This window comes from Gymnoscopelus microlampas (genome assembly GCF_963454915.1).
Source record: "Gymnoscopelus microlampas genome assembly, chromosome: 12".
NCBI lineage: Eukaryota > Metazoa > Chordata > Actinopteri > Myctophiformes > Myctophidae > Gymnoscopelus > Gymnoscopelus microlampas.
In genome coordinates this window covers 28,474,257-28,495,716 of record NC_139949.1, presented here as the reverse complement: position 1 = coordinate 28,495,716, position 21,460 = coordinate 28,474,257, and the positions used below count along the sequence as shown (strand labels likewise).

General features: G+C 43.0%; 1 protein-coding gene across 7 annotated transcripts in view; it reads right to left on the bottom strand.

Moving 5' to 3' along the window:
• Positions 1–21,460, bottom strand: part of ncor1 (nuclear receptor corepressor 1) — a 68,272-nt gene that overhangs the window by 15,590 nt on the left and 31,222 nt on the right. For 4 of the 7 annotated variants that reach the window (XM_084073977.1, XM_084073976.1, XM_084073979.1 and 1 more), the window contains 10 exons: positions 18,592–18,725; positions 16,618–16,937; positions 11,997–12,062; positions 7,406–7,542; positions 7,200–7,302; positions 4,561–5,008; positions 4,284–4,407; positions 3,924–4,104; positions 3,111–3,278; positions 120–316 (listed from right to left, as the gene is read on the bottom strand). In XM_084073977.1, the coding sequence (XP_083930103.1) occupies positions 120–316; positions 3,111–3,278; positions 3,924–4,104; positions 4,284–4,407; positions 4,561–5,008; positions 7,200–7,302; positions 7,406–7,542; positions 11,997–12,062; positions 16,618–16,937; positions 18,592–18,725 (1,878 nt within the window). The remainder of the gene's footprint in view (positions 1–119; positions 317–3,110; positions 3,279–3,923; positions 4,105–4,283; positions 4,408–4,560; positions 5,009–7,199; positions 7,303–7,405; positions 7,543–11,996; positions 12,063–16,617; positions 16,938–18,591; positions 18,726–21,460) is intronic. The other 3 variants (XM_084073978.1, XM_084073980.1, XM_084073981.1) reach the window with 3 other exon arrangements.

Here is a 21,460-nt window from a genome sequence, read left to right as displayed (position 1 = left end):
AATAGGATATGTCAAAAGAAAATACACAATCAGGTAAAAACAAAGTGACATAGTTCATTTTATATTAAACTTTTATTTAGCCACAAAGTCACTGTTAACAATTTACTGTGGTGTCTTACCTGGGAGATTGAGCCTCCCTGGATGAAGGAGGGCTTGTCTGTGGGCTTGGAGGTTGGAATGAGTGGAGGAGGAGATGGAATGTTGGAAGGTCGGCTGTGTCTGTTGAAAGTCACCCGCACACCATCCGGAAGGCTCTGTACTAGCTGGTTGGGGGCTGGGTGGAGGACTGGGTAAAGAGAGAGGGGGAAAAAACCGACTACATTTAAAACGTTAACTCCATTAATGCTTTAATGACTTTAACACCAACATCCGTTTCGATGTCGTTGTAGGTGACTATTTTTCTAATAGCCGATCTACCTGCCAATCTACAAGCTTGTAGATTGTAGTACTCTTGTGAGCTTGTGACGTTTTTTGAAAAGATTTGAAATAGTTTAACCTTTTTGAAAATAGGCCTTAAATGGTTATAGTCCATGTTTGTTTTAAAGACCTCTATGAACCCTCGCTGTCCTAAACCCCATGTAGGCTGCACCAGCGCTCCTGTTTTTGGGTATAGAGGGGCGGGTGTATAGAGGCGCGGAGAGATTGCGGCTGATCCCATTGGTTCACCGATCTGTCCGTCAACCCCCGCCCCGTTAACACAACATTACGAGCGACGCCCACTGCACTCTGGTTGGTTGGGGAAATGAACACTTCCTCATACCCGGTACACCGACGCGTTCCTCCAGGCTTTTCTTTTTTAGCAAAACTAAACAATAAAAGCCTGGAGATCGAGGCTAAACCCCATGTGACCTTGACCCATGCTTACTGTCTGTTCAGCCATGTCCTGGAGAACAGCTGACTAAACAGGTTATAATACAGACATGGTGACCAGGAGCGACGTTCCTGCAGGAAGCATCTGTCGCGGCCTGCACTTTACAGAATTAAAAATGCAAATGTTTGCGAGAGTTCCTCCAGCAAGTACAGACATCACACTATCCTGCTGGATTCAGCAGTAAGAAATACATTCCCCAGAGCCTGGGTGTGAAACATTCAAATTCATACCCAAGTCCCAAAAACTGGGAGGACAAGTCAATGACTTTTCATTTGTCAAATGTGACACATGGGGAAAAACACAAGAGATGGTGAACTTTGGTAGAACCTTGGGTTGTATAGCTACCTTATACCTGTATAGCTATCTTAAGTAGTGATTCCATTCACTCTCATTATATAGCGAAAAATATCTAAAAATCACATATTTAGCACAACGTCCTGGTACAGTTTTTTCGTCTATCTCACGTACTGGTGGCGTCATGGTGACCCATCGATTTTTGTTGCTCTACAGAACTTTGTCAAGGGTAATATAACATGAATACAGCAATTTCATTTCCCCAAATTAAGTACAGTACAAGGTTTTATGACAAAGTGTATCAATTTGATATGAATATTGGTAATGACGTATGCATCAGTCTATATTTGATGCAAGTGCATGTATTAAGTCACAGGAAGTCTTTACACTCAACTCTATTGCTTTTTCTTACTCCTACCAGCCTTTGTGGAAAGTAAACATTGGGGCTTATATTTCATATTAAGAGAAGTGGTTTCATTCTCAATGTTCTTGCACTCCTATTGCTAACAGGAACCAGCACCAGTCTTTATAACATAAGTGAGGCCCTTATATAAAAAAAACTGAGAAAATGCCAATTTTCTACATGGAAAAGCACTCACTAAACATATATGGTACAAGCAGAAAACAAGGTGCTAAGTTCCGCATTTTCAGCTTGCCTGCCGTTGCTAGGGTTCTTGGGCTGACAACACATCAGGTTTCGGCACCCAGCATTGGTTGGGTTATTGCATGGCTGAAATAGCCTCTCTCTCCCCCTCTCTATGTGAGCTCTGGTCTGATGTCACACACAACCTCGCTGCCTCTCTCCCTCCTCCTCTCTGATCAAGCTCTGACAGAACAGAACAGAAGCCATTGCCTAACAACGGTAATTTGTGCTGACGTCAAACGCTGGTGAGCAACCGTGGGCATGTTCATATTTGTGCATGACGTCAGACAAAACTGAAACCATTGCCCACAAGGCGATTTTGCCATATTTGGTCATACTGCACCCGCCACAGACGACAAGACAAACACACACGACTGTAAAGAGAAAATAAAAGCAAGCACAACGACATCTCAGAGTAAAGTGTTGAAGTGGATGATTACTTTCATCAGAGTCCTCCTCAGCTATAAAGTAAAGTCAAATCCAAAGTGGTAGAGCCTACTGTAGATCTGACAACAACTAGACAGTCACAGCTCGACCGTATATTATCATATAGGTCACATCACATTTAGCCCAATAACAAGAAGCTTAAAAATTCACATTGAAAATTGAGGCACTTGTATGTTTACAAAATGGCCCATGGTGCCTCTGAAATCAGTGTAGCACTGCAGGTTGGCACTGAAAAACATTAAACAGCTGAAAAACACAAGACTTCAACATTTATTTGGCCTAACTGTCTATTTGTGCCCAGTATATCCCTACTATCATATAGGAATATAACATGACAAGTTCAATATGGAAATCTCTTTAATTATACTACAAAATACAATATATAAAAGTATTGGTAAAATGCTTAGTTTCAAATCCAGAATCATGACAGGATAGCTCCAAGGTCTGTTTTGCGAAGTGAAAGGTGGGGGCTAGTATGAGTACAAAAAATGGAAAACAACAATAGCACAAAGCCACAGGTCGGTCAAACTCAACCCGCATCATAAAACACTCAATTGTTTTTATATTCAAATCTGTATACCGCTCTATGTCCAACATAGCCAAGCACAGAAATCCGATTTTCAAAGATGGAAAACTAGTCTGGGAAGAATAAATATTTACCAAGGTGAGTGAGGATAGTAATTGACCATATTGATGCCTCAGCCATTTTGTTCTCAATTCATACATTGGGGGTGGGAAAGTATAAAGTAAGAACAAGATAGCCGCCATGTGAATATGGCCAATGGGAGAGAGCAGGCAAGAAAGGAGGGGAGGGGAGGAATAGGAAGAGGAAGGAGGAAGATGTGTGCTGGTTACCTGGAGGCACACTGTAGCGGGACACATTGGGGGCGTTGGGGTCGGGCTGGGGTGAGGCCTTGCTCAGCTCCCTGGGGGAAAGTCTGTAGGGGGAACCTGGCCGACCAGACTGAGCCTCCTGGTCCAGAGCCAGCTTCATTTCATAAGGGATGTAGGTAATGGGCTTACCTGCAGTACACAGGCATGAGGACAAAGGGAAAACATGCACTATTAAGAGAGAAAGGCTCAACGTCAGCTAATGCTGAGCAGACCAACATGGGGTGATAAATATGCAACGTAGACTCCGGCTTCGGGACGAAACAACTTTGTAAATGTATCTTGGCTACAACGCTCTGTGGCCGGGCGGTCCAGTTTAGCTGCCATTTACAGCGAAGGTGCTAATAGCATTGTACAACAGCGATAAAGACCATCCACTGACTTGACCGGTATGCCTCTTAACGCAGTTATAGACATTAAGTGGTTGAAATAGTCTTGCACATAGGAGTATGTACTGCTCTGACAAACAAGCCACACACCCTCAAAAGTCAACACAAAAGGCCCAGTGTCTCCTTGCAAAATATATTTCAAGTAGAGCGAAAAGCGAGCCTTCGGCTCTCTGTTCACATTGCAGATAAATGATGGTCAGCTAAGGCCTTATTCTTGTCTTGCTGTGACATGTTTTTTGTTTACAAGGAATGAAAGGGACAAAAAGACGTATTGGCCGTAAATAATCTGCTGTTAAGAGCCATGGGTACGGATGCCTACTGAGCAAGAGACCAGATAGAAAGAGAAAGACAGAAAACGGGGTAGCTGTGTTTGTTCGTCTTCTCTTACCATCTCGGTCTACTATGGTGGGGCTGCGGGTGTTATAGGTAGGTGTCCTGCGGTCCAGGTCGCCCTGATCCTGCCTCTGCTTGTCCTCTTGGTGTGCCGACTCGTGCACCGCTTTGATCTGGTGCTGGAACATGGCAAAGCCACTGATGGGAACACCGCCAGGGCCATAAGGACCAGGCACCTGAAAGATTTGAGGAGGACGACAAGCCATGGTGAGCTGGACTGTCAAATACTAGATCTGCATGCGAGATACGAAACAAAGCTTACAGATAAACAAGGCATGTTTTCAGACTTCTTCCCGCACCCTTCTGAAAAGACTAATACGATAAGATGAGAATAGGTTCTGCTGTAGTGACTGACCATGGGCGGTATGGCGGCGGCCCGCTGTTGCAGCTGCTGCATGTTGAGCTGGCCCTGCTTGACTGAAGACACGAGCACCGAACCTGGAGGATTCAGCAATGAAGGCTTGTCCATGGTAAACATTCTGAGGGCAGACAAAAGAAACAAGAGAAACAAGAGACAGAAAGAAAGAAAGAAGCAAAAAAAAGTGAGTTGCGAACCCACTCCTAAAAAAAGCACACTCTTGGAAATATGAGTAGTGTCATTAAAGCACAGACAACATGCACAGAAGTCCTACCTCGGTCTCTCAGGTTCTGCCTCCACATCCTCGTCGGCACTGCAGGTGGCGCTGGAGTCATTATCAGAGTGGAGCTCCCTCTGCCTCTCTCCGTGGTCCCCCTTGTCTCCTTTCTCCTTGGCCTCAGGCTCCATCTTGACCTGCACCTCTCCGGTCTTCATGTCCACATCCTGCGGTTCACTCTTGGGGTGCACCGGGCCCATGTAGGCAGACATCCGGGGTCTTTCCTCGTGGGTGCTGGCCTCCCCCTCTGGGCTCTTTTCTTGCTTGACGCGAAGTTCCCCGTACATAGGCTCCAGGGTCTTCCCATTGTTGGTATGCCCTCTGTCCTGTTCCATGCACTGGCTGTCTCCCACAGCACCATCTCCTCTCTTGGGGTCACCCATCTTAGAGGGGTCTGGCTGGGAGGGAGAGGGGGCACTCTCTGTGTCAGAGCTGTTATCACCACCTGGGGAAACAGGAGAGAGCAGATGAGTACAAGTCCAATAACAGCATGGTATGTAGAAACCGTGTCCAGATGTTAACCAGTGGACCCTTCCCATGGCAGATGTTTTCATCAACCTAAAATGCTTTAATAAACTCTCCAACTATTTAAGACTATGTGCACCTATACTTGCTCTCAGCATTAATTAGACATTTTACTCCCTCAATACTACAATGCATTTCTTAAACACTTTAATATCATTGACCTCAGAGAAATAGCAATCATCATGAAGGCTCTGTCGAGTAGTATATAATATACTGTACTTGCACAGCACAAGTCCTTCCCCTGGTATTCTTTAGGATCACCCAACCATGTGACAATCTATAGGCTCTGGATTGCCAAGGTCCCTTTGGAACAGTTTGAGTTTCCAAGAGACAAAGAAAGAATAAACATGGCAAAAACCCTTATGACTGCTTCCTGTCCCCAGTGATATCACTTTCAGTTATGTATGATTACAATTGGGCTGACACTTTCTCTATACAGTAAATCGAATGCAACTGAAACCACAACGAAAACAAGACAGAATCTAATAGCGGCATGTAGACCTGTCATAACCGCAATTATTTGAGAAAATCACAATTATTTTGCATAATTATCGTTTCCATGTTCAGACATGAAAGATAATTAGCGGAAATAGCCGATATACAAGCTCACAACGTGTCGTGTTTACGAAGCCTAAAAGCCAGACAGGAATGTATTTTGATTTTATGTTCCATTGTTCAAAGGCAAAAACACAATTAAATCGTTAATCACAATTATTTGTGTAGCAATAAATCGTCAACTAAAATGTCATGATCGTGACAACCCTAACAGCGTGGCTTCCCTTTCCAATGTTGAACTATAGATAGTAAGTTATGTGTCAGTTATTATGTGTGTCACAATGTGATGTTCAGTGGTGAAGCCACTTGGACTTAGTGTGGTGGGGTCCTAGTGTGGTGACAGACGGTCTATGCATCATTTAGCCAAATGGAATTAGTGATTTTATATGTGTACTGTGTGTACTGTAAAATATCAACAAAAGGGAATCACAAGAACAATGTTGGTGACTAAGAGATCTAAAGATTTTTAGAAAAAAAAAAACTCAAAGATTTTGTACATGCATAACCTTTCAACTACACTACACTCAATGGATGCAATGTTATTTAGTCACAAGTTCTTGTTAATACCTTTCATTGGTTCAATTTTCATTAAACTCACACAGACTTGTGTGTGAGTTTCTACTCCATTAGGAGATTCAAACAAGCAAGAAAGCTAGAACGTTCGATATTAACCTAGCAAGCTAAAAAAGTAAGAAACCAAGAACAAAAAGTGAGAAAGAAAGATGGCCAAAAGACAAAGTCTGGTAATCTGTTAGCCCCAGGGGACAGGATTGCCCTGAACTAGGGAATTAATGCAGACATGGATGACTGGAATGAAATGGAAAGGCCCAAACTAATCGGGCCACACACTCAGTAACCCCTTTCCCAAGCACGGCAAGTCAGGCTATTTGACTTTTTCAAAGTCCTTTTCCATGTTATGATATGACAGCAAAGGTAAGAGTATGTCCAGGACCTCTGGAGTAGAGTAGGCAGAAAGAGACAAGAGGAGGATTGCCAGATCCAAACGAATGGACCAATCATTTGCATTCCATACAGCAACCTTCCTTCACTCCTCAAAGCCGAAAAGTTGTTATACAACAGTTGACCAAGTCCACAGAAGCAGATTAGATCTTTTAAAGCACTACCTTTCCACCTCCTTTTCCATCTGATAACCTTTTTCCTCTCATTTAAACCCAAGACAGACAGTAGCGAACAAACTCTGAATATTTGCCATTGTTTGTTTTTGTTTAGTTTTTTAATTTCTATAACTCACTTGCACCTCTCAGCAATAAAACGTTATGAACCAAGTACAAACATTGAGAAAATAAAACCTTGAAACTGTGACATCCCCAGTATTCATGTGGTATAAGCATAAGCAGACTTAAAAATAAAACATGAGGTGACAAATCACAATACAATAAGTTTCACATCATATTATCACAGTGACTCTTATATTGAAACCAGACTAGTATGTATAGGAAGTCTGATTGTTATGAAATCCATGCACTGTGACGTTTGCATGCCTGCATTAGGTGTGTATGTGTGTGTACATGTAATCGTGTCTTCCTCTCTCTGACCTTCACTGTCATCTGGGTTGTCCTCATCATCATCATCAGCTGATGCTGTGGCTAGACCATCGCCCTGCAACGCCCTTGCATCAGCCCGAGCTCGCCGTGTGTCCTGGAAGAAGCAAATATATAATGTTGGCATATCATTTCAGCAGAATATGAACATATTCATGATACTTTTGGATAATACTTTTGCATATAAATGTGTTACTCACCTGCTTGTGCTGCTGGAGCAGGTTGTCTAAGTTATGACGTCTCTTGTAATTGAAATAGAAGTTCTTGCACTGAGCCTCGCTTTTGGAGCCCACCATTTTGGCAATAGCCGGCCAGTTGCGTCCATGCTCAACAAGTCCTAATGTGAGATAGAAGAAGACTATTCAGCACAGGCTCAAAGCTAGAGTACAAATGGACAAAACTGAATATTCTTTTCATGTTAATATAAGCGTGTACATTATAAAATTGTGAAAAGCATTGCTACAAAAAAAAAATTTAACAGGATTTATCTGCATCCTGTGACTAAAGAACTTTTACAACGCTACACCATATATACCAAGGGAAACATGTTGCTAGCATTTGCTGATGTACTGCCCTGTCCTGACGCTAAGCTCACAATCAGCTTTAATGATCTCAATGAAGCGTTTTAAGCCTACGCTTACAAGTTGCAATGGCCCTTGAAGGCTGACAATTACCTTTAGCATTAAGAGTGTTTCTCCTCTAAATCCCGAACCACTATTCTCTCTCTATGCCCTTCCTGCCATGGTAGCCTCTCTCTTCTGCACTGAGCTGAAGAACCCTGGCATTTTGATGAATTGCCATATAGTGGAGGGCAAAGTCCCATATTACTGTTCTAGCCAAATTAATGGGGTTGTTGGGATGTTAACCACTCAAGCCCCTATATACATATTGTAGATTTTAACAATTTAGATATTTTTATTGTGTATTATGGAACACCCCAAGTTTTTCACAGTGCATGTACTCGTACATCCTTGTGACAACAAAAATCTTTTGAATTTTAGACATTTAGAAAAAAATATAACATCTTTGAAAGATTTTCGCCTATAATGACATGGCCAAAACATTGAAGCCAGATTGAAAGTGGTTAAGACTGCCATCTTGTTTGGAGTGCCTTAAACACACAGTTTGTATGTCACGTGCCTGAGCCTTGTTTGTTTTGTGATTATGCGTTATATCCCCCTGAGGACATCACTTATCCGAAAGGCCAGGCAGCACAGAGTAGCTAGGAATTGTACATTATCTCTAGCTTCAAGTAGCTTCCATTCATTCTGAGCAGCAGCAATTGTACATTACGCATCTAACCTTTGTTCATGTAGCAGCCATAACATGTCCATAAATACTCTCTCAACGATCCACCGCTGTCACTAAGGACCTTAAAAACTGCTAATGTTACATTTGTCCTCTTAGATGCATTATATTTTTGCCTGGGCTGAATCGATCACGTGGGTCAGCTGCATCACACACTGCAACAAATCTGCATTAGATGTTCCTCACATGTCCTTGCATGAAAATACTCACATGTCAAACTCAAGTCTTCCAACTAAACCTAACACCATACCTCTGCTGTCCGACAGAAACCAGCTAACTCCAAAATGTTCATTTTTCAGGAAATGACAAAAACAAAACAAAAAGTGGAGTTAGGAGGATTTGTTCATCATTGATAAGAACAAATGGACCTCAAAGCTCACAATGAGGTTGGAGGTCAAACGGGAGAGGAGAAACGGGGGGAACTCCACCCCCCTTTGGTGGACTTAGCTGGTTTAGCAGAAAGTTTGAGGGTTTAATGGAGTTAGCTGGTTTTGTCAGAAGCACTTTTTAATACTTTTCATTGTTTTAATATTTTTTAATCAACACACAGACGTAAAGGGTGTTCAACAGCACTGATTTATGGAAAAAATGCAAAAGCGGAAAAATTGAGTTAGCTGGTTTCTGCCGGACAGCAACAATACTGTAGCTCAGTTTAGTTGCCAAGGGGAACTTTCATCTTAATTTTAAACTTCTGCATCTCATCTTTATATGCATTTATAAGACAGAAGAAATAATAGTAAAGTCACACCATGCTCCAGGTACAGAATGAAGTTCCAAATTGAAAATAATAATAATAACAATAATAATGATTATTATTATTAATTATTTTTAAAGTTATTTTTGTGGGACATTATCTAGCCTTTATTTTATAGCAAACGTGGAGAGAGAAAGGAAAAGTAGGAGAGAGATGGGGAAATGTAGCAAAGCGCCTTGGGTTGGATTCAAACCTGGGTCGGCCGCGCAAGAAATGGGCCCTAATGGCATGCGCTTTACCAGGTGAGCCACCGTGACCAGGGCACCACAGATATAATATAATTATAAAGCAATGAATAGTCAGAATGCAGGCACATCAAATGTAAATGTTTTACTGGTAAACTAAATAATAACAATCTTACTGTATATAGATGGATGGTTATTTTCTAGCCGGGCATGGCCAGACTAATATCACTGTGTAGATATTAGTCTGGAATCTCTGTGTGGAACCTGCATTTCCAAGGGGCGAATTAAAAAAATGCCTCTGGTGATAAACCCGCCCCATATTTGCATACTGGGCCCTGATTGGTCCATCACTACTTCGGAGGGAGTGAAATCCAATCACAACTGAGCGGTGCCAGACCAAATCTGCCGAGGGCAATTTTTTTTTGGCAATGGCAGATTAGTCTGGTTTTCAGGCTAGTTATTTTCTGACTGTACTGTAGGGCTGGGTATTTCCTACAACCTCACGATACGTATCACGATGCAGAGACCTTGTCCAACAGAACTTACTACAAGAGCTCTTTATTATTCTGTATAACAGCAAAGGCAAAGCCTTAAGTATCCCACAAATTAAAAAACTTACAGAGATCCTACAGAGATCTTTAAAGTACAATAAAAGACTTCTAATTTCTAATCCCATAGTTCCTATTAATGAATGCAATTAAAATAATATTCTCTCCTTTTATACTTGAAATGGCCTTTTCTGTTGTCTCTTGTATTTTTTGTCTTTTTGTTGCAAACAATAAGGTTGCAACAAGTCTCATGCCTGAGTCTCAGACATGAGCCATTTGTGTTACAGTAAGTACACACAATTGGATGTGTACTGTAGAGATATCATGCAGTATAATGGAAACCTCACAACCCCCAAAGGAATCGATATTAATATTTGGAATTTAATAATTGACCATTTGTTGTTTGATGGTAAGTTTAAGTGACTGAGTGAGTGCAGGCCAGAGCTACAGTGGAGGGGGAGGTCACAGATGGGGATAGGGACAGCAAGTGTACAGGGACATATCCGACATGTTCCAAACATTAGCAGGGATTTTGGGAGTGACTGAGACCTTACTTCTCCCAGCTGTAGTAGTTACTATAGTCAAAATAATAAAGAATTATCATTATTACTCAGTGGTCTGTAAAGATATTGGTGACATGAAAGTGGTCCTTGGTGCAAAAAAGGTAGGAGAACCCTGCCTAGAGGACTGAATCCAAATTTATTTGCAGTTGGGAATTCCTTGAATCAATCTTAGAGGCCCAAGAAGTGTCTGCACCTCGATCACACATGCATTTAATAAAAGATGAGTGATATATATAACGTTTTTCTACACAGTTCAATGCTTTTCTGCAGTAATAAAGAAATTCCACAGGCCTAACAAATCGCATGTATGATCAGTGACTACAAAACATAACTAACCACTGTATGTCAACATTATGGCAGCAGGTCTTTACCTAGCTAGCATACATATGTGTGTAATAATTTACCCAAAACCAATGGTAACAATTCAGATCTATTCAAACAACATACAGAAGAGGAAATTACATGCAGCCACAATGAATGCAAACTGCTTTTTTTACATAACCAATGTTGGTTTCTGTGCCCTCGGGGAGAACTTCTGATTTCGGTGCAGGGTCTGGTATCCATTAGCCTTGTTTAAACACTCACCCTTACACAGATTAACAGCTTACAACATTGCACTACAGGAGGGCAGTGTTAACTGTGTGATGTGAAGGTCTGACCGGCCATGAGTAGTAGCTAGGCAACAATGAATTATAAATCTGACACAACGTATGATACAGGCCTGAATTCTTTCAAGTCATAACAGTAACATTTCCATTCAGAAAGGGGAGCCAAATCTTCCAAATCCACACCAGAGTTTCTAAATGAATCCTTCTATTCAATCTGTCCAGTTCAAAGCACGCAGCCCTTGTGGGCCCCTCCACAGTAGGCCATACCGGTGAGGCTAAGTGAGTGTGGGCTTTAGACTGTGGGTTACCCAGCCAGTGACTTCAGCAGTGCAGTCCGAGGGCAGGACCAGATCAGCGCGAATATTTCAAAGAATCGAAGGAGACACATGTAAACTGAAATGTTAGAGGCGCTGACAAAGTGTTTACATGTTAATAATAGATAGCGATCCTTGAAGAAGTCCCTATCACGCTCTGCTGCATCACGGATGGCCTTAATAGATCACGGCATGCAGGGCACTGCAGCTACAACAGTAAAAACACTCACTGAATCCGTTCAACTTGGCCTGAAGCATCCATTTAACCACAGTCAAGTGGTTTGTGTTTGAGTGTGTGTGTGTGTGTGTGTGTGTGTGTGTGTGTGTGTGTGTGTGTGTGTGTGTGTGTGTGTGCGAGCGCGCGCGCACGCGCAAGTGCACACATAAAAGGCAGGGGAAGGCAAGACCACCAAAGAGGGAAGAGAACGAAAGAAGTAGACAAGGGAGGCAAGTTCACAAAAAGTGCACAGCATAGGACAAGAGAGAGAGAGAGAGAGAGTCAGAAGCCTACCTTTTTTGGCAACTTCCATCTCCTCCTCGGTCCAGCGAGAAGTTTCTCCCGTTTCAATAGTGCCAGCTAAATCACAGAGATAAAAGATAGACAGGCCCCATCAGTACTGGCAGAGAGGAAGAGAAAGAGAGACAGAGAGAGAGAGGGGGGAATATAGGGACAGAGAGAGCAACAGTCCGCTCCCCAACCGTCTCCTTCTCATGGCCACTAATCTAAAAATCTGTTTACATTCAGGGGCTGCAGAGACCTGCCCCTCGCTCACTCGTTCGCTAACTCTCTCTAAGCCTGTTCTCCTCCTTTTCTCTCACGCTCTCTCTCTCTCTCTCTCTCTCTCCACTCCAGCAGCTCGGAACAATCCTCCCCCTCTCTGACACACAAGGGGAGGGCCCTCTGGTCAGCTGATCCAGCGCCAGACAGCGGGGGTGGGGGGTGAAAAGCCATGCCTCCTTCTTTGGGATATGGCCTTGGATGGAGACAAACACACAGAACAGCCAGCCCAACACCCACTACCTTATCCACTGATACTGTCCCTTAACGCAGTAACGCACGCACATGCACAAACACTGTCCCTTCCCACAAAACCAAATTCATAGAATGCAACTGCAGTTAGTTATGAGGAGCCGATTGGGACAATAACCTATCCAGTTACAGACACGACCAGTTACATACAGCACCTGTCACTACAGACACCACCTGTCCAATTACAGACACCACCTATTCAGTTAGACACACCGCCTGTTCAGTTACAGACAACACACCACCTGTCCAATTACCACCTGACCGGTTACAGACACCATATTTATAGAGAGAATATATATAAACTGTGTGTATATATATATATAAACTGTGTGTATATATATATATAAACTGTGTGTGTGTGTATATATATATATATATATATATATATATATATATATATATATATATATATATACACACACACACACACACACATACACACAATATGAGGGGCGGGAGAGAGAGAGAGAGAGAGAGAGAGAAAGAGAGAAAGAGAGAGTGCATAAAGTTGAACTTTTCTCAGATTTGCCAAGTTGTGGCGATTTTGTTGCCAGGCATCTTGCCTCTTCATGTTGCTCATTGTAGCCAAGCTACCATTGTAAATGAATGACTGCTGGCCGCTTTATTGTTGCTGGTGTGACCACATGGTAGCTGTACAGTTACTGTATTGTAACTGGACAGGTCGGTTTCTGTAAATGGACAGGTTGGTGTCTGTAACTGGACAGGTTGGTGTCTGTAACTGGGCAGGTTGGTGTCTGTAATAGGTGGTGCCAGGAATGGGAAACTAGGCAATTGTTCAAATCGGGGCCTCATAGTTAGGGGGTGGGGAGGGGGGTGACTGACGGTGAACCCTGGCCCACTCTTCCCCACTGTGGCACTCATTGAGATTGTGTAAACATTTCAACAAATATAGCAGCAGATGAACCCTTGACATTTGCAGGAGCTCCCCCCCTCCCCCTCCCCCCTGCCTCGAAAGATGAGGAGATCCGTTCTCACTGTTTAGACCGGCTCCTTACAGAAGGCCAGGCCGTCTGTTCAAACCCATGTCAAATGCATGTCTACTTGACTGGCCTGCCTTCTCCCATGGCGGAGGACTCACTCACATGTTCCACTAATCCACAACTCCCCATGACCGTTTAAGCCCCCGTGAGGTGGTCGTTAATCTCAGCAGTCTTTTTTTTTTTTTTTTTGAAGACATGGGAGTTATAAAACAGACGGGGGTGTCTAGTAACAATGTAACACCTAACCTCCTGACAACATATCCCCCCACCCAAAACCACCCATCAAGCCTCTCCCATGACCACTAACAAGATCAAACCACCACCATCCACCCTCCAGCACACTTCTGAGAAAAAACCTTGGCACGGGGGTTACTGGAGAACAAGTTGCACGCGCACAAACACCCACACATTAAATCTACTCAGTGGTCACTCAGGGAAATTGCACCTGACCGACAAAGGTAATAGGTAAATCCCTGATGTAACCAGGACCTGGCCATAGGGGTCACAGTCAGGGTTACGAGGTTGGAAAGGACATGCTTTGCAGAGTGCTCATTAACCCATTCAATCCGGGAAAGCATCTGTGTCATTTTAAGATCTATATCTATCTATCTATCTATCTATCTATCTATCTATCTATCTATCTATCTATCTATCTATATCTATATGTTTTAAAGCGAACATTTTTAACTCCAATCTGTGCTTCTGGGGGTCCCTGGAACAAAATATTTTGAGATGGGGGTCGGCGGCCAAATACATACAAATACAATAATTTTGGGGGTCCTTGACATGGAAAGGTTGAAGCATCACTGATATAGCAACATACTGTTAGGATTTAGATTTTGGCACTCGGTGCCGCGCTATGAGCTTGTATATCTGCTATTTTTGAATTGCCAAAGAAATCTAAAATGACACAGATGCGTTCCCGGATTGAATGAATTAATCACATTATGGGACAGACATTGCATAACTCAAGCAGACTGTTGAGAGAAGTGCACCACAGATGAGGAGCCAGGTGATGCATGAAGAGTACTTACAAAACACAGTGAAATGAACTCAACTGTACTGATTAACCCTTGTATCTCTATTCTGGGGGGAACATCAGGCGAAAATAGCAGATATGGTGTAGAGGGGAAAAATATGCTTTCCATAGGTGCTATTATATTGCTAATGACATAAATTAAATACATGTTTTTGTAGTATGTCAATTTGTATGTATGTTCTATTTGTGCAAGTTGTAACTTTTTGTACTGCTGTAAACCTGAACAGGGCTCAAATTAAAAAGCAGAGCCAGATTAAAAAGGGTGCCCTGAAAGTACCTGTGAGCACCTTGAGCTGCCGCTGACAAAACAACAGACATCATCAAAGGGGGCTCTCAAAGCGTAAGGACGATATCAGTGTCTCGTGTGCATGGCCCCGAGAACCATGACAACGGCTCACTTTGCCATGGTGATGATTAGCTCTAGACGGAGCCCACGGACCTGGGAGGGGTTTTTTTTCACGGTGGAAGGCTTGGGAGGGCTGGGTGACTACGCACTCGGGAGTCAGCGAGTGAGTGTGTGAACCTGGTGAACCACCTGGCCACTGACTTATGAGGGTGTCCTGTATGACTTCTCAGCATTGTGAGGTTCTGTTACCCGCCTAAACCCTACAGACTGTACTTAGTTGACTGAGGTCCCCCCGGGGCTCTATAATTGGCCTGCTCCAGTGGTTTTCAACCTTTTTCATGCCAAGGACCCTAAATTGATATACATTCGGCCATGGACCCCCATCTGAAAATGTCTTGTGCCAGGGACCCCCAGAAGCAAAAATTTGAGTAAAAAATGTTCGCTTTAAAAAGTATATATATATATACAAAGATATGCACAGATTTTCAAGATTTTTCAAAAATAGCAGATCTACAAGCTCATAATGCGGCACTTGGTGCCGCGCTATGAGCTTGTATATCTGCTATTTTTGAATAGCCAAAGTTAAGCGCTTAAAATGATTGTGACGCTATGTTAACTCATTTTGCTACTGGTGGTCCTAGGTCCCCGGACCACTGGTTGAGAACCACTGCTCTACACCAAAACGTAAAAGCTCACAATTCGTCACATCAGCTATTTTCGCCAAATGTTCACCTCAGAATAGGGATGCTAGGGTTCATGTGGTTAAGCTGTGCCCTTCTCCAGCTGTGAACTCTACAACATCCCCCAATCGTGTATAAAATACTTGTATGCCATTCCAGGAAAAAAGACTGGATAAATAGGAGTGGTGACTGATAAAACAACTCGCCTCTTGTTGCAACTACCCACACACTCATGCGATCCTTGTATAAATGGGATCATTCTCATATAAACTCATTTCAGTACTTAATACAATAAGGCCAAAGTCAGGATGTTGTTGTCCTGTGATACGCCAGCCTCTTGGAGCCTTGTCAGTGACAACAATCCTATTATGATCCACAACAACCCATGATTCAACCTATGATTTAGCTGGAAAACCCTATTGGACATCATAATGGGATGCCGGTGAACGTACCCCACTCAAGGCAGGTGAAGAACAGATGATGGTAATTGTTTATGTCAGTATTTAATACTGATGGAATGTGTAAGCTTGATCCCCCAGAGCACGTGGTATCACCTCAATTAACAAACAATGACAGCTCTTCTCCTATAAATCCCAAATACGTTCACTTAATACTGCATACTATAGTACATTAATAATAGCTTGCGTAGACAGCGCTGGTAATCATGTTATTGCGTCATGGGCCCCGAGATGAAAATGCTACTCCTCTCATTGTGTCAACATGTAGTGAATGTGTGCACGAGAAGTTCCAGACAGTGTTCAGGACTTCAGGTAGGTCCGACAGACCGACAATATATGAAGGGTGATTAATAGTTGTGCCAGGAAAACAGCCATCTACGAGCTCACAACGTTTCGCAGCACGACACTTTGTGAGCTTGTAGATCGAGCTTGTAATAGCATGCCGATCCTCAACATTACTGATGAACTGTTGTCAATTATTAGGCACCATTTTCAAATGGATGGTAACTGGGGAACTCAGCACAATGGGGTGGGGGAGGGGGGCAACAGCAAATGACATGGAAGCAGCGGAGGCTTACCTTTATTTGCGTCCAAGGGAGATACTGGGGTTGGGGGTTTGGCAGGCTCCTTCATGGTCATGGTCTTGAGGGCTGGCTCAGTTTTGGGGATCTGTGGGCTTTCAGGCATGGCAGCATTGGCAGCATTGGCAGGCTCAGGGGCCGGGGGAGGCGGCTCCTCGGCCGCCACAGACGCGGCCTCGTTGGCCATGGAACGGGTGGTGATCCTTCGATTGCGGCGGCCCTGGCTGTTGGCAGTCTTTCTGCCACGAGGTGTGTTCTGCTCCTTTCCGTCCTCGTCCTCCCCAGCGTCACACTTGTCTTTGTCCTTGCCAATGTCCCTGTGCCAACAGAAAGGGCATATGTCAATAAACACCCTTGGTCCTATGGTCCCCAGTTGTTAGTTCTCTTCTTTAGGGTGTACACTAACAACAGCCTCTCCCTGCTGTTAGTTGGGGGAAATGACCCACCACTATGCCCACCACAATCAAGCATTTTTTTTGCCTAAAACTGTACCAACATGCATCTTTGCTGAGATGATGCTGATGATCTTGGACAGCTCAGTCAATTGTGTTCCAGCTAGGAATGACAATATTCTGACACATGTTGTTGAGCTGATGCAACAAATCCAATCAAACATGAAAGCTTAACCAGTTAAAGGGCAAGACCACTTTGGTAGAAGCTTGGGTTGTGTAATTATCTTGCAAAGATGTAACCCCAAAGGTGGACAAGAAATCAGAAATAATTGCTCCATTGATTAGAAATTGATAATTCTAAATATGTTCCTCATTGACTTACGTACATCGTACGGCGAAACAGTTCTCAAAGTCTCTTTTTTAGCACGTAAACAAATGTAAAAACGTTGATTCACTAAACCCAGTACCGTTTGTTTTTTAAATAAAAATGTCAGCTTCCTGTTGATTTCGCCAAAAAAAAAAACCCCGGACTGGATCCACGTATCCGGATCTTCATTATGGGTGAAAATGTTCACCCATAATGACATGCCCAAAATAAGGACGCCAGGTTGAAAGTGGTTAACCCCATTAACTCTTTGACTGCAGTCGACGCGTTTTCGAGTCAATTGCTACTTTGTCCACTTGGCCGTCGACACGCTGTATAACCTTTTATTGTTTAATAAACAATCGCGCAGTTCTCTGTACCATCCTTGATCATTTTCTCTTCCCACTGGCTTCTCACGCATCCTAAAAAACAAACGGAAAGCTCCGGTTATATTTTCTTTTCTCTGGACGACGAACAGTTATCCCCTTTGTGTATACCAACAGTCTGACACGCGATCATAATATATATATGTGTGGCCAGTGGGGGGGGGATACGAGCGTTATCGCCGAATATGGTGCCTGCAGGCTGGTTGAGCTGGTGAAAACTACTTCACACGGCTCGGCTCTGAAAACTTAACCCTTTGGGAGCTGGTACATCTATCGTGTTTGTTTCTACACACAGCCATAAGATGGATTATAATGGATATAAAACTTCTGTGACCGGTTGAAAAGGTTATAAAACACAAAAATCGCTGGCACTGGGTGAGTATATTATGAAAATACTCTGGCAGTCAAAGAGTTAAGACCTGGAACGCATCTGTGTCATTTTCGATTCCTTTTGCTATTCAAAAATAGCAGATATACGCGCTACGAGCTTGTAGATCTGCTATTTTTGAGAAATCGTGAAAATGAGTGCAAATCTTTGAATATATATATTTTCCATGAGAACATTTGTAACTCAAATCTTTGCTTCTGGGGGTCCCTGGAACAATACATTTTGAGATGGCGGTCCACGGGCAAATACATATTTTGGGGGTCCTTGACATGAAAAAGTTTGAGCACCACTGAAACATACGTTTTTCAGATCACTGTTAGGATTTAGAAGACATTTGTAGAATCGGTCTCAGGTCTTAATGGGTTAATTTAAAACGTTAACTTGTTGCAAAACATGCCAGAGCATGTCGGCTCTGTGCTGGACACACCCGTCCTCACTCACCTGCTGTCCTCCTTCTCATCTTTCTCTTCCTCGTCCTTCTTTTCCTCGTCCTCTTTTTTCTCAGACTTCTCAGACTTCTCCTCTTCGTTTTTGTCGTCTGACTTGTCTTGTTCGTGTGAGGGACGTGTGATTTGCTGCAAAACAAACAAACATACTTGGTTGCCATGGGAACAGATGTGGTTCTGTCGTGGCAAAGAACTTGGCGAAAAGGGATTCCAGCACTCAAGGTACTTACATACCGGGGCGTGGTTTTTGTGCAATTAATTTGCCACAAAATATATATTTTTCGAACTGGTGTTTGATCAAGAGTACACCCACACAGAACTATTAAGCAGTGATAAAGCAATTTTTCACCGCAAATAAAAAAGCATCAGTCTGTATGAATTTGGCATCAACTATATGAATAGTTTGAAATATTCGCCGATACAGCAGATACAGCTGTAACCAAACATCGACATCTTATGTCACATCTAGTACAGCTGGCCTGGACCGCTGTCGTAGTGGTCCAGGCACCTAGGCTCAATGTAGCCTGACAGCCCGGCCTTTGCTGCATGTCACTCCCCTTCTCTCTCCCCATTTCCTGTCAGCATACTGTCCTGTCAAATAAAGGCATAAAAGCCCCAAAAATACATTAAAAAAATATACATCTAGTACAGCTGGGCAATATATTGAAATCTCCAATGTAACACATATCGTCGCTGTCGGGCAGAAACCTTATACTTCAATATTTCATCTTTATATTTTTTATATTTTTATTAATGCCCTATTTTATACTTTGTCATATGATAGTGTCACATAAAAGCAGCAAAAATAGCTGCTCTACAGAACGTGGTGTGACATGCTGTGAACTTGCATATCTGTTATTTTTTAATTTTCCAATATAGGCCAGGTTGAAAGTGGTTAAGTCTGTCTGTGGGTTGTATAAATATGTAACCAATGCAAAGTATTTAACAAGAGCTTGGTGTCAATCAAGAGCAGTCTATTGAGCGTAATGTTCGGTGTCAAGAACAGCATGGACATCCCATTGGGACATCCCAGTACACACAGATAATTGTCTGGTAGATTACAGGTAGACAGTCTGGAGAAGCGGAGGCAGTTAACTTTCCATCCTTCTAATGGATTCATCTCCAGGGGTGGGGAGAGATCTATGAAGTAGCTCTGTACTTTCACTTGCCCATTTTCCTCAGAAGTAACTGTGTGAGGAGCAGCCGTATGGTGGTGTTCTTTGCGTCAGCATCCAAGCGTAATGGATCACTTGGACGCACGGGTGCTTGTAATTTTAAGTGATTTAGCATGTTGCTCATGCTGCTGTTGTATTTGAGCACCGTTTCACAAAGTTTAGATGCAACTTTGCAGTGTGAAATGGTCTCAAACAAGCTATGCTTTGTGCATTTCATTCTCCCGGTGCGTAAATGTGTCTTCTGCAGAACATGTATTTATTAGGGCAAATTACCAAAAAGACAAGCAAGCATATTCAGATATTTTTTTTTATAAATGGCTAACCGGCTAACCATTGCCTTCCCTAGTCCAAAGGACTGGGTATATGTTCAGATACGAAAAAGGACCCGAGTGGTCTGCTTAATTCTTCAGCCTAGAAGCAGAATGACCCAGTGTGGAGAATGGAAGAAATGTAATAATGTGATGAGGAGCTGTCCTCAGGTTATTTCCCCCTCCAGGCAACACAATTTCCTCTGACTTGAACTAACAAGACAAGAGATAAAAGACTTGAGAGCAGATGAGGAGCCTGGTCATGCACCCTGTGCAGATACGATTACGGCCATGGTATCCTTTGATGACCGTCACATGATGTCCACAGGAACACTACAACCACCAACAAAGAACATCTATCCATCCATCTATGTTCCCCAATTACAAAATGACAAAAACTGGATTGTATCCCAGACAGTCCTAAACCATGTTCACCTCAATACAAAAGAGTCAATGAACTTCAACATGACGGTCATTATGATAATAAACAGTAATGAAGCGCTGTTGTGTCTATACTTTCACAGGACATTTGCATATGTCAAGCTCTTAGAGCTCAGACATGATACAGCTGAACTCTTAAGTACAAAAACAACGTCAGTCCAAAGAGGATCTTAAAAACAGGTCCGACAGAGTGATTGAGGACACAGCAACATTCTTTATCATCACTGCTGGCGCGGCACACCACAGAATCCCTCCCCCCGCCTGTTCCATGAAAGCGCTGGAACAAGTCTGGCTATGCCAAGCCAAACATCCCATGCTGGTACCAGATGGGGCCAAGGAATGTGCTTAACTCAATGGTAGCGGCAGAAGAGAAAGACTCATGACAATGAGGCTCTGCACATGAAATGTCTGGCTCTCATCTTCATACAATAAAGCCTGATACCAGTAACGAAAATGTGTTGGAAAGCATCTATCTGCAGCAGTGTGAGTTAGTCATCTTCAGATGGCTTCTGGGGATAGGAGTTTTTAAGTCAGAGTCGCCTGATTTGACCTTAACAACGTGTGCCTTCCATGAGCAGAAGGTCCAGTAAACTAAATCTATTTGAGGAGAAAATTGCATGCAATAATGTGTCCAGTTTCCTTTGCCGGGCTCCAAAATTCACACCTTTACTTAATCTGACCCAGATGTGCTAGTGTCTAGTAAATACAATCGGTTTCTGCAGATTTGGGAACCGGGTAGCTTAAAGCTGAGCTTTAAATTGTGCTTTTTACAGTGGTTAACATTTTCAGCCAGGCCCAGGGCCCATGCACCAGTCGGTGGGTTGCTGTGGGCAGTGTGCTGTAAAAGACAGCGGCTGAATCAGATGCACTCAGACTCATTTCATGCCTTGAGCAGTCTGTACAGCAATTTTTATTTTTTTGTTAAAGAAAATCCATAGAG